Genomic DNA, 13,007 nt, shown 5'->3' with positions numbered 1-13,007 from the left:
CCTCCTCCTCCTCCTCCTCCTCCTCCTCCTCCTCCTCTCTGCAAGCCCCTCCTTCCAGCACTAATGATGTTACCTAGTTGGGTCTTGAAACGTCTGTAGGAAACCATCCAGCTCAGAGAGCACCAAGGATCCTACAGTTCTTCTCTTTCTCTCCCTTCCTTCCTTCCTTCCTTCCTCCCTCCCTCCCTCCCTTCCTTCCTTCCTTCCTTCCTTCCTTCCTTCCTCCTTCCTCTTCTCCTTCTCCTTTGCGCTCCTTCTAGCACTGATGATGTTACCTAGTTGGGTCATGAAATGTCTGCAAGAAAAAATCCCAACTCAGAGAGCACCAAGGACCCCATAGTCCTCTCCTCCTCCTCTTCCTCCTCCCCAACAAACCCCCCTCCCTGTCTAGCACTGATGATGTTCCCTAATCAGGTCATGAAATGTCTGTAAGAAAACCACCCAGCTCAGAGAGTGGCCCAAAGTGACCCAGGGTTCCTTTGCCCCTCCCCTCCCACAATCATTCACCCTGGTGGGACACTGACCTGCCTCTCTTTCTGACTCCGGGGTGCCAAGCAGGCAGCGTTCCAGGCTGAGGTCGGATCTTACCGCCCCAAGAGGGATCCCTCACTTGGGGGAGACAGCCCACCCGCCTTGGCCCTCCCCCCTGACCAGCTCTTCACCTTCTCCCTCCCCAGGCAGGAACGGTGACATGCCAGCCCAAGCCTTGCCCACATCAGTGTGCCCACCCCGTGCCCCTCGCCCGGACGGCCTGCTGCCCCTTGTGCGATGGCTGCCTTTACGAGGGTCAGGAGTACGCCAACCGAGTGGTCTTCACCCCGCCCTCCGATCCCTGCCGGCGCTGCAGCTGCCTGGGGGGCAACGTGATCTGCACCCCCGTGCCGTGCCCACCGGCCCTGTGTGCCAAACCCAGCCGAAAGCCTGGCGAATGCTGTCCGCGGTGCCAAGGTAAGGACAACTGGGTGTGGCAGGGATGCTAACCGCACATTGAATAGATTTTAGTGCTGACGTGCCAGTTAGCAATTGGCTACAAAGCAGGCTGGGTGGCAAAGTGATTGGGTACCCCAAAATCTGGGAACTTCACCCCAACTTCGCTCTCGCCCCTAGTGTGCCAGCACGGAGGCCGGGAGTATCTTGAAGGCACCCAATGGCTCTCGGCTTTGGACCCTTGCCAGGAGTGCTTCTGTGGGGTAAGACCCTCACGCCGTCGTCCTGCGGACCCCACCTCATCCAAGGGAGGTCAAAAAAGTCAAGAGGGTGACCAGGTCCGTGCCACTGTGCAGAGGACCCGAAAAAGTCNCCCCTAGTGTGCCAGCACGGAGGCCGGGAGTATCTTGAAGGCACCCAATGGCTCTCGGCTTTGGACCCTTGCCAGGAGTGCTTCTGTGGGGTAAGACCCTCACGCCGTCGTCCTGCGGACCCCACCTCATCCAAGGGAGGTCAAAAAAGTCAAGAGGGTGACCAGGTCCGTGCCACTGTGCAGAGGACCCGAAAAAGTCAAGATAATCGTCACCGTCGCAGTTCTATTCCAGTATTTCTCAAACAGGCCCACTTTAAGAGGGGTGGACTTCAACTCCCACAATTCCCCAGCCAGCCATGGAATTCTGGGAGTTGAAGTCCACCCATCTTAAAGCATGCTGGCTGGGGAATTCTGGGAGTTGAAGTCCACCCCTCTTTAAAGTGTCCCTGCTTGAGAAAAACAGCTCGATCTGTAAGGGGTCAATCATTTTTGACTAACACCCCCCCCCTCGCACTGTGACCGAGGCTAAAAAGGGGGTGGGCAGCCGACAGTCTAGAGGGGAGGGGCGGTGCTGCCAGCCCCTCGACCATCAGTTAAAGGAACATTTGGGGGTCAACCCTGGAAAGCAGACTTAAATGAAGACCCTGGGTGGGTTGATGGTGTAGCACCCTCTTGTCCATCTTTCTGTGCTCCCCCCCATGCAGGGGAGGGGCTGTATGCTGGACTGGGAGGGGTGCAATCTTAGCTTGATCAAGTCTTGGGACCCGGGCTGTCCTTTAGGTGCTGTCGAAAACATGAGGAGAGTGATTTTATTTATTTTATTTATTTTGAACCATCCTGGCTGCCATTTTGACTTTTTTGACCACCTGGGGCAGACCCCTCTACTTGGGTTTCTTCCCACGCCCTTGTGATGGCAAGGGGCCCCTTATCCTTCTCTCTCTCTCTCTCTTTGCCAGCCTGGGGGTGAAGCCTCTTGCCAGCCGGTGCCCTGCGAAGCTACGCTCTGCTCGCACCCAGCTCCGGGCCCCTGCTGCCCCCTGTGCCATGACTGCCTTTTCGAAGGGGACCACTATGCCCACGGGCAGGCTTTCCAGCCGGAGTCATGCCTGCGGTGCCTCTGCCAGGTGAGTGCCCACCTCCGTCCCGTGGCACAGTTTCCCTGCAGGGGAAGGATGGGCTGCCCGGGGTTAACCTCTGCATCGCAGGCAGAAATCTCAGCCTTCCGGCTGGGTAGCTGTTCAGGAGGACTGTCAGACCTGCCTCAACTCAGGCCTCTAGGAAAGAGAGATCATCGACTCCAGATTGGGTTGAAGTGCGAGCTCGGCTTTTTCACCAAAGTTAAACGGTTGCAGCAAAAGTAGGAAAGCGAGATCTGAGTACAGGTAATCCTCGCCTTACAACGGTTCATTTAGTGACCCTTCAGCCTCTCCAAATGAATGGAGATTGCGGGTAGTCCTCAACTTACAACAGTTCATTTAGTGACCGTTCAATGTTGCAACGGCAGGGGAAGAAAGGGACTTATGACCGTTTTTCACACTTGCGACCGTTGCAGCATTCCCCCGTGGTCGCGTGATCGAAATTCAGATGCTTGGGAACTGACTCATATTTATGACGGTCACGGCATCCAGGGAATCACATGATCGGCTTTTGTGACCTTCTGACAAGCAAGGTCAAGTGAAAGAGGGGATGGAGCAGACCCCAAGATGAGTAGGGCAGAGGTTGGCACTGACCTTCTCTCCCTCTTACAGGACGGCAATGTCCACTGTGAGGTCATCGCCTGCCCTCCTGCCACGTGTGCCCACCCAGTGACGGAGCCTGGAATTTGCTGCCCACGTTGCAAAGGTGACACCACGTCGTCCCTGGAGCATGGCCTTAAAAGGGGCCCTCACCTGTTTCTTTTCTCATGGCTAGCCATTTAGCATCTCCCCAAGACTTTGTTTCTAGTCCTCATTATTGTTTGAGACAAACAGACCACTGGCCTGACCATTCCTGTAGTGAGCAGAAAGCTGCCCCCAACTGGTTACCATGTGGTAAGATGGGCAGGAAAGAGAAGAAAGAAAGAAAGAAAGAAAGAAAGAAAGAAAGAAAGAAAGAAAGAAAGAAAGAAAGAAAGAAAGAAAGAAAGAGTAAAGTGAAATAGAGAGAAATAGAAAGAAAGGGAAAGAAAGAAAGAGAAAGGAAGGAAGGAAGGAGAGAAAGAAAGAAAAGAGAAAGGTAGAAAGAAGAGACAAAAAGAGAAAGAAAAGAGGAAGAAAGAAATGAAGGAAGAAAGAGTGAAAGAAAGGAGATAAAGAAATAGAAAGAAAAAAGAAAGAAAGAGAAATTGAGAAAGGGAAAGAAAGAGAGAAAGAGAGATAAAGAAAGATAGAAGACATACAAAGAAATAGAAAGAAAAGAAAGAAAGAAAGAAAGAAAGAAAGAAAGGAGTAAAGTGAAATAGAGAGAGAAATAGAAAGAAAGGGAGAGAGAAAAAAGAGAAAGAAAGGAAGAAAGAAAAGAAAAGAAAAAGAAAGAAAAAGGTAGAAAGAAGAGACAAAAATAGAGAGAAAGAAAGAAATGAAGAAAGAGAAAGAAAGGAGATAAAGAAATAGAAAGAAAAAAGAAAGAAAGAAATTGAGAAATTGAGAAAGGGAAAGAAAGAGAGAGACAAAGAAAGATAGAAAGAAGAGAAACAGAAATAGAAAAGAAAGAAAGAAAGAAAGAAAGAAAAGGAAGGAAAGAGAAAGAAAGAAAAGAGAAAGGTAGAAAAGACAAAAAGAAAGAAAAGAGAGAAAGAAATGGAAAGAGAGAAAGAAAGAAAGGATATAAAGAAATAGAAAGAAAAAAAGAAAAAAGAAATTGAGAGAAATTGAGAAAGGGAAAGAGAAAGAAAGAGAGAGAGAAAGAAAGATAGAAAAAAGAGACAAAGAAATAGAAAGAAAAGAAAAGAAAGAAGAAAAGAAAGAAGAAAGAAAGAAGAAAGAAAGAAAGAAAGAAAGAAAGAAAGAAAGAAAGAAAGAGCTGGCCCCCCAGTCTTGCCCAGAAGAGAAGGGGCTTTTCCACCCCCCAGCAGGCCTGACCCCTCTCTGCCCCCCCCCATTCTTCAGGTTGCATGCAGGAGGGCCAGGACCGGCCCGATGGCAGCAGCTGGTTTTCTCCTTCGGACCCCTGCCAGGCCTGCCTCTGTGTGGATGGCGTCGTCACTTGCACCCGGATCATCTGCGTGAACACCTGCCCCGCACAGGTGGAGATGCCCGGGGAGTGCTGCCCGGTGTGTGCAGGTGAGGAGGGGGGCCAGCGGGATCCTTGGGGGGCAGGGGGTAGACTATGGGTGGGGTCTTTCTCCGGCTTTAGTGGTGGAACCCCTGATCTCTCTGAAGTGGTATAACAGAACATCAGAGTGGGACGGGACCTGGGAGGTCTTCTAGTCCAACCCCCTGCTGAAGCTTGAGCATGGGGTTGGACTAGAAGACCTCCCAGGTCCCTTCCCACTCCGATGTTCTGTTATCGTGTTATTCAGTGTCCTGGGATCCCCCTTTTGTGACCTTCCCAGCTAGCTGGTGATAAATAAAATCAAGAGGGGAAACCAGATTGCTTAATGACTGCGTATTCACTTAATAACCGCAGTGATTGGCTTAAGAAGTTTCCTCGGATTACAATTCTACCCCAGACTCAAGTTTGTCAGAACATGCACGGTCTTATTGTGCTGAGATAACCCAGGAGTAAACACAGTAAACAGTGGTCTATATTAAATGGTGGTTCATATTACACTATCTACAACAGGGGTCTTCAAACTTGGCCCTTTGATGACTTGTGGCCTTCAACACCCAGAATTCCTCAGCCAGGCACGCGTGCCTGGCTGAGGAATTCTGGGCGTTGAAGTCCACAAGTCATCAAAAGGCCAAGTTTGAAGACCCCTGATCTACAATATCATGCACCAGGAACAATATACACACACATGCTAATACAGCAGGATCCAACCAACCACAGTTACAGCAGGAAACGGAAGAAAAAGGCAACACAGCAGCAGAGCCTTCCTTTTATACAAGGCTCTTAAAGGGACACAGACCCTGCTGCGTTGTTCCCATCATTACATCATACAAGCTGGTTAGCTTCTAAATCCTTACCTTGACAAAGTTTCTCGTATCTAACTGTTATCTGGGTTGAGTCTCTTCCTCTGTTGTTCCTTCTTCCTTCTTATTATTCTTCCTTTTCCCAGATTGCAGTTACGGGGGCCGTAAATACGGGCCAGGGGAGAGCTTCCAGCCTAGGAGAGACCCCTGTGAAGTCTGCACCTGTCAGGTAGGAGCCCTCCTCCTTGAGGAATTGAGGGAGGGATTCCCATCCTCCACAACTGTCCATCCCGTATCGGCACACACACACGCCCACTCACACATGACACGCCTACACCTACACACAATCTACACACACACATACTCACAAATGGCACGCCTACGCCCACACAAGCACACCCATGCCAACACAAACACGCCCACACACACCCGCCCACACCCGCACGCCCACACACCCACACCCGCACACCCACGCGCACCCACAAATTCACTCGCTGCCTCTGCTCCCCTCCCCAGCTTATGTCGGACGGCCATCCGCACCTCCAGTGCCACCGCAGACGGTGCCCCAGCCTCCTGGATTGCACCCAGGACCAGATTCAGGCGCCGGCACCTGGCGACTGCTGCCCCACCTGTGCCCGTGAGTTTCCCCCCCCTGAGTAGGAGTGGGGCTGGGGGGCTCAAGGGAGACCACCCCTCCATCCAAGGGGGGGGGAAAGACACAAAAATCTGGAGAGCAGCCCTTTCTGAACAGGCCCCGCCTAGGGGTCTTGGACTCCAGTTCCCAGCAGCCTCGCCCGGCCTGGTTATGGATGATGGGTAGTGTAGTCTGGCACATCCTCTGAAAGGCAGCGGGCAGAGGGAGGTTTGTCTGTGGGAAGGGAAGCTGGCAGGGCCACCTAGATCCCTTTTAGGCCTCCCCCACCGACCCCCCCCCCAGGCAGTTACAGGGTGACCAGGGCAGCCCCTGGACTTAAAGGGTCACGGTGGAGATGGGGGGGGGGTTCCTTTTGAAAAAGAATGGCTTCCTAAAAGCTTCTCTTTCTCCCTCCCTTCTTCATCCCTTCTTTTCCCTTTCCTCCTATCCTCTTCCCATTCCTTTTCTCCCTTCTCCTTCTTTTCTCTTTCCTTCCTTCCTTCCCCTCCTCTCCCTTCTTCTCCTTTCCTTTTTTCTATCCTTCCTTCCCTTTTCTTTCCCCATCCCTTCCTTTCCTTCTTCCTTCCCTCCCTTTCTCCCTCCCTTTTTCCTTCACTTTTCCCCTTCCTCTCTTCTCCTTTTTCCTTTTACTTTCCTTCCCTTCTTTTCCCTTCCCCTCCCCCTCCTCCCTTCTCCTCTCCTCCCCTTTATTTCCTTCCTTCCTTCCTTCCTTCCTTTTCTTTTTTCTTTTTCTTTCTTTCTTTCTCTCTTTCTTCCTTCCTTCATCTCTCTTTCGCTTTCTTTCTTTTTCGCTTTCTTTCTCTCCCTCCCTCCCTTTTTCCTCCCTTCCCCTTCCCTTCCCTTTCCTCTCCCCCTCCTCCGTTTCCCTTTCCCGCTGCCTCTCCTTTCAAAGAAGCCCTCAGCAACTGCACCTCCGACCTGCTGGGCAACCAGGTGCAAGCCACGGAGGACCCCTGCCACACCTGTACCTGCCAGGTGAGGCTCCAGCCTGGACTGACACCGGAGCAACTGGGATTCCAGGTCGCTCCTTCGGATTGTAAAACGGAGCGTAGCACAGACTTTACCTCAACGCTTTGTGCACGAGGCCTGATCTAGCTCACCTGGGCCTCAGCCTCGCAGAGAAGGACTACAGCCCACTTTTTCGCTTCCCACACCTGTTTCCCTGCAGGATCTGACCTGGGTCTGTGTGCTCCGAGGATGCCCGTCGCTCAGCTGCCCCACCGCCGAACGCTTCACCCCCCCGGGGTCCTGCTGCCCAGTCTGTGACGGTGACCCGTCTTTGCCCTTTATGCCCCCTCCCTGCCCTCTGGAAGTATTGCCTAGTGGTTAAGGTACCAGGCTAGGAAGCGGGAGATCACGAGTTCTAGTCCCACCTTAGGCAGGAAAGCCAGCTGGGTGACTTTGGCCCAACCCCTCTCTTTCTGTGCAGCAGACCCCACAGGGCTGTTGTAGGGAAAATAGGAAGGGGAAGGCAGGTTGGATATGTTCACGGCTGTCAGTTAGTTATAAGCATGATAAAGGTGGGAGAAGGAAAGAATGAAAAGAAGGAAGGAAGGAAGGAAGGAAGGAAGGAAGGAAGGAAGGAAGGAAGGAAGGAAGGAAGGAAGGAAGGAAGGAAGAAGACGGAGAAAAAAGAAAGAAAAAGAAAGGGAGAAAGAAAGGAAGGAGGGATGGAGAAAAAAGAAAAAGAAAGGGAGGGAGGGAAAGAAAGAGAAAAGAGAAAGAAAGAAAGAGAAAAAGAAAAAAAGAAAGAAAGGGAGGGAAAGAGAGAAAGAAAAGAAAGTGAATGAAAGAAAGGGAGGGAAGAAGGGAGGGAGGGAAAGAAAAAGAAAAGAGCGAAAGAAAAGAAAGAAAAAGAAAAAGAAAGGGAGGGAGGGAAAGAAAAGAGAAAAGAAAGAAAGAAAGAAAGAGAGAGGGAGGGAAAGAGAGAAAGAAAAGAGTGAATGAAAGAAAGAAAGGGAGGAAAGAAGGGAGGGAGGGAAAGAAAAAGAAAAGAGCAAAGAAAAGAAAGAAAAAGAAAGAACGAAAGAAAGAAAGGAGGGAAAGAAATAAAGAGAAAGAAAACAAAGCGAAAGAAAGGGAGGGAGGAAAAGAAAGTGAAAGAAAAAGAAAAAGAAAGATAGGAAAGGAGGGAGGGAAAAAAAGAGAAAAGAGCAAAAGGAAAGAAAGAAAAAGAAAGAAAGAAACGGGGAGGGAAGGCAGCCATTTGTCCAGAATGATATAGGGTCTCCTGCTTGAAAAGGGGGTCAGACTAGAAGACCTCCAAGGTCCCTTCCAACTCTGTTCTTCTACGATTCTTTTTGCAGAATGCGTGATTGAGCCTGACGGCCGGCACATACCTGACGGGGAGACATGGAAGGACAGCGTGGACAGCTGCGTGTCCTGTTCGTGCCACGTAAGAACCTGCCCCCCCTTTCTACCCAAACCCTGCATGGTCTGTTGACTTACGACATGGATTGAGTCCAGAATTCCCATCCTGAGTCCCGCTGCTCATCAAATGGATGATCAGGCCGGATTTTACAACCATTTTTGCAGCGGATCGTTAAATGAACGGGCAATGGTTGTAAAGCAAATGCCGAAATCGTTAAGTAAACAGCACAGTCGTTAAATGAACCCATTGTCTACAAAGCATGTTTTTTGAACTGTAAACTGGGTTTCTGGCGAAAAATGCTGTAGATTGGAATCACATGATCATGGCATGTCAGAGCGTGCAGTCTTATTGCGCTGAGATAACCCAGGAGTAAACACAGTAAACAGTGGTCTACATTAAATGGTGGTTTATCTTACACTACCTACAATACCATACGCCAGGAGCAATATACATACAGGTGCTAATACAGGAGGATCCAACACACAGCAGTTACAGCAGAAAATGGGAGAGAGAGCACAGTTTTGAGATCGGCGTCTCCGAGACACACAACTTTGCGATCTAACATCGGCTCCCTTATTTGGTGTGCAGCTGGGACACGTCGAGTGCCACATCCAGGAGTGTCTGCCCTTGGTGTGCCCGGATGGCCTGGTGGAGGCGCGGGTGCTGGGCCAGTGCTGCGCCGAATGCCGAGGTAAAGAAAATAAAAGACACACAGCAAGAAAAGGAGATTGTTGTTTTGTGCATCCCTGTTAGCCAATACATGTTAACGTTCCATGATAGTTGTGTTCCAATATCTAAGACCCTGCGCTTTCTTTTGCCAAAACAATTTGAAAAATGCCGATTTTTTTGTAAGCTCAGCTAGTACATCTTCACCAAGTGGAACCTCTCCCCCCGGGTGAGCTGGTGGTGGGAATCCAGCTGCAGCGACTTTGGGGGCAGGAAGGAGGGGCAGTTTGCAAGAGTAGATCATCTTCTCCCCCCTCCCTTCTCCATCCCTTTCCCCAGATCCCAGCCAGAACTGCTCCCACCTGAGCCAGGTGTTCCAGTCCAGCCAGCGTTGGCAGGTGGACGAATGTACCTCCTGCACCTGTATCTCCAACCAGGTGCATTGTCGTCGTGAACGTTGCTCCCTGCCTGCCTGTGCTGCGGTGAGTTGGAGAGAGAGGACTGGGGGGGGGGGGTATCAAGTGAAGCGTGTCCCACACTGGGGTTCCCTCCAGTTCCAGGAGGGGTTGCCACAATCTCCAGGAGGGCCAGCTTACAAGTAGTTCTCAACTTACAACCTCAACTTGCCAGCATTCGTTTAGTGACCGTTCAGCGTTACAACAGCACCGAAAAAAGGGACTTAGGACCGTTTTTCACACTTACAACCGTCGCAGCATCCCCGTGGTCACGTGATCAAAATACGGACGCTTGGCAACTGATTCGAATTTATGACGGTGGCAGGGTCCCGGGGTGTGTGTGTCACGTGATTCCCTTTTGCAAGCTTCTCACAAGCAAAGTCAGTGGGGAAAACCAGATTCACCTGACAACCGTGTGACTAACAAAACTGCAGTGATTCACTTAACAACCATGACAAGAAAGGTCGTAAAATGTAGGGGTAAAACTCACTTCACAACTGCCTCGCTCAGCAGCAGAAATTTTGGCTCAGTTGGGGTTGTAAGCCGAGGATTACCTGTACTGGTCCAAAACCATTCCCCCTTGCTGGGGAGATCATGTTATCTCTGGAGCGGGGAGAGGGGAAGAGATGGAACTCACATACTCCGGACATTGCTCTTTGCTGACAGGATGAGACTCCGGCCCTGATCCCCGGCGTGTGCTGCCCCCGCTGCGTCCCACATCCCGCCACCTGTGTGGCCTTTGGTGACCCCCACTACCGGACATTCGACGGCAAAATGATCCACTTCCAGGGGAGCTGCATGTACGTCCTGTCCCAGGATTGCCATGGGGGGGACTTCAGGTGAGCCCCCCTCCTCTCCATGTCCAGCTCTTCAATTCCAATCTGAAATTAAGGCCAAGGTAGGAATAAGTTTGTTCTTTCTACCAGACATCACCCCTTCTAGGTAGGCCAGCCCATGAAGCCAGCATGACAGGGGTTGCAACTATATTCTTGAGTGGTCTCAGTTACAATAAGAGGGAGAAGTTCCCTAATGATGGACTGAAAGTTTGGAAGAAAAAACCTTTGGTCCCGGTGACTAACTCAGATTGGACGCTGCAAAAATAAGTCAGTTTGTGGAGTACCATGCAACAAGCCAGGATGAGGGTGAAAGTTCATTCTCCGAGCTTGTGGGTTAGTTTCTGAACGTTTCGTGACCTACAACCAGCCTATGAACCCCTCAGAATCCAAATCAACCACCTAGCCAGCCAGAGACAGCATTGACCCTCTATCCCGCGCAATCCCCCAATCACCAGCAGTTCACCTCCCAAGAACCCTGACCGGATGTAACCTCCCCATCACAAGACCCCTCTCTGATGACTCACACCTGACCCATCAGAAGACCCTCACTTGACACACCCACACCTGAAGCCCTTATAAACAGAAGAACACCGACACCGACATTCCCCAAACTCCGCTGAAGACGTTACCTAGCCTCGTAACGAAACGTTCGGAAACCAACCCACAAGCTCGGAGAACGAACCTTCCCCCTCTCCCTACACCCGAGCTACAGAAATTCGCCACTCTTTCAAACAAGCCGAGATGCTTGGATACCGTCTGACTTGCCAGGAGGACCAGTGGTGACCTTTCCTGGACACCAAAGTGTCCAAAGTAACTCTGCAATTATTTCCCCCTGCCACCAGCATCCATGTGACCAATGAGGATCGTGGACGCCCGGGCGTGTCTTGGACTAAGGAGGTGACTGTGCTGATCGGGGACACCACAGTGCAGTTGCTACAGGATGGTGTGGTCATGGTGAGATGGACAAAGGGCTGGTGACTGGCCTTCCTCTACCCCTGCCCCAATTCAGGGGCTCAGGGCTGTTCAGCAAGAGGGTGGCAGGCGAGATCCATCTCCTCACCCAGAGATGGTGATGCTCATCTCCCTCTGCAGGTGGACTCCCAGACCATCAACCTCCCCTTCCTGAAGGAGCCCCATCTCTCCGTGGAGCCAAAGGGGAGCACCCTGCTATTGAACACCAACATCGGTGTCAAGGTAGCAAGGGGGGGGAGATGCTCTCTGCCCCCACAAGCAATTCTTGGGAGTGGGGGTACCCAAAGACCAGGGGTAGCAAGCTGGGGGGGCCTGAGTCATTTGGGAGATTCAGCAAAAGGCATACAAGGATCCTACTGAAGACGTTCCCATCTTGGCTGCTGGTGTCTTCTGCTCACCAACACTACGGGGGCACCCACGTTTTACTTTCCAGGCCCTCTAAAACATGAAGAATTGGGTATGTCTTGTTGTTGTTGTTAGTTGCGGAGTCGTGTCCGACCCATCGCAACCCCATGGACAACGTTCCTCCAGGCCTTCCTGTCCTCTACCATCTTCTGGAGTCCATTTAAGCTCACACCTACTGCTTCAATGTCTCCATCCAGCCACCTCCTTCTCTGTCGTCCCCTTCTTCTCTTGCCCTCAATCTTTCCCAGCATCAGGCTCTTCTCCAGTGAGTCCTTCCTTCTCATTAGGTGGCCAAAGTATTTGAGTTTCAACTTCAGGATCTGGCCTTCTAAGGAGCACTCAGGGTTGATCTCCTCCAAGACTGACCGGTTGGATCACCTTGCAGTCCAGGGGACTCGCAGGAGTCTTCTCCAGCACCAGAGTTCAAAGGCCTCCATTCTTTGGCGCTCAGCCTTTCTTATGGTCCAACTTTCACAGCCCTACATTGCAACTGGGAAATCCATGGCCTTGACTATACTGGGTATGTCTAGTTTAATGAAAAGAAGGACTAGGGGCGACAGGATACCAATCTTCCAATATTTAAGGGGCTGCCAAGAAGAAAAAGGGGGTTAAGGTGTTTTCCAAAGCACCTGAAGGCAGGACAAGGAGAAACGGATGGAAACTGATCAAGGAGAGAAGCAAACCAGAAGTGAGGAGAAATGGAAGCGGGGTTGGAACAGTCCTTCTCAATTTGTGATTGACCGCTTAGCGGCCGTTTGACGTTACAAGGGACCTATCTTGGGGGCTACGTGGGACTCCGATTCAAAGTTACGATGGTTGGCCCTCCAGAGTCATGTGAGTGCACTTTGGGCACTCAACATTCACGGTCGTTTGCAGCATCCTGCTGTCACATGACAACGGATTTGCCAAAAGCCAGCATTTATTTCCAGTTTTCTGCAGAACCGCCCAAAGCGAGCCACTGGTTCCCTTAATTGTGGCTTTTGTGGTTTGCCACATTAGGGTGGGGTCACTCATGAATCTTGACCGACAAGAGAAGACAACATACAGGCTATCCTCTGGACGAGTGAACCGTCGGGCGTATCCCGTGTTCCTCTTTTATTTGGCACATATGAGGAAGTACACGCTTGTTACATGATTGGTTACATGTGCAGTCAATTAAGTACATGCTATCATATAATTGGTTACATACTTGTTGCAGGGCAGAAAACGCTTTCTATAGGATGTGGTTTTCTCTCATGTCCGGAGTTATCCGGACAGGCTCTGTGGCTTGTGTTTCTGAGCACAGTTCTATAGAGCTTTTCCTGTTACAGGATGTTCAGATATGTGGTTTGGAACAGGATATACAAAATTACATA

General features: G+C 50.8%; 1 protein-coding gene across 1 annotated transcript in view; it reads left to right on the top strand.

The window, feature by feature from the left end:
* Positions 1-13,007, top strand: part of KCP (kielin cysteine rich BMP regulator) — a gene marked incomplete at its 5' end in the record, with an annotated part of 20,992 nt that overhangs the window by 5,435 nt on the left and 2,550 nt on the right. Inside the window, 15 exons of the mRNA XM_015828552.1 lie at positions 678-948; positions 1,108-1,190; positions 2,197-2,364; positions 2,989-3,082; positions 4,327-4,500; positions 5,439-5,521; positions 5,809-5,929; positions 6,840-6,922; positions 7,116-7,215; positions 8,254-8,342; positions 8,907-9,009; positions 9,324-9,466; positions 10,106-10,278; positions 11,118-11,229; positions 11,368-11,469. Of these exons, the coding sequence (XP_015684038.1) occupies positions 678-948; positions 1,108-1,190; positions 2,197-2,364; positions 2,989-3,082; positions 4,327-4,500; positions 5,439-5,521; positions 5,809-5,929; positions 6,840-6,922; positions 7,116-7,215; positions 8,254-8,342; positions 8,907-9,009; positions 9,324-9,466; positions 10,106-10,278; positions 11,118-11,229; positions 11,368-11,469 (1,899 nt within the window). The remainder of the gene's footprint in view (positions 1-677; positions 949-1,107; positions 1,191-2,196; positions 2,365-2,988; positions 3,083-4,326; positions 4,501-5,438; positions 5,522-5,808; positions 5,930-6,839; positions 6,923-7,115; positions 7,216-8,253; positions 8,343-8,906; positions 9,010-9,323; positions 9,467-10,105; positions 10,279-11,117; positions 11,230-11,367; positions 11,470-13,007) is intronic.

Source organism: Protobothrops mucrosquamatus, unplaced genomic scaffold (assembly GCF_001527695.2).
Source record: "Protobothrops mucrosquamatus isolate PMUCROS unplaced genomic scaffold, P.Mucros_1.0 scaffold4650, whole genome shotgun sequence".
NCBI classification, from domain to species: Eukaryota; Metazoa; Chordata; class Lepidosauria; order Squamata; family Viperidae; genus Protobothrops; species Protobothrops mucrosquamatus.
The sequence above is the reverse complement of the archived record's forward strand: the minus strand, read 5'-3'. Positions and strand labels throughout refer to the sequence as shown.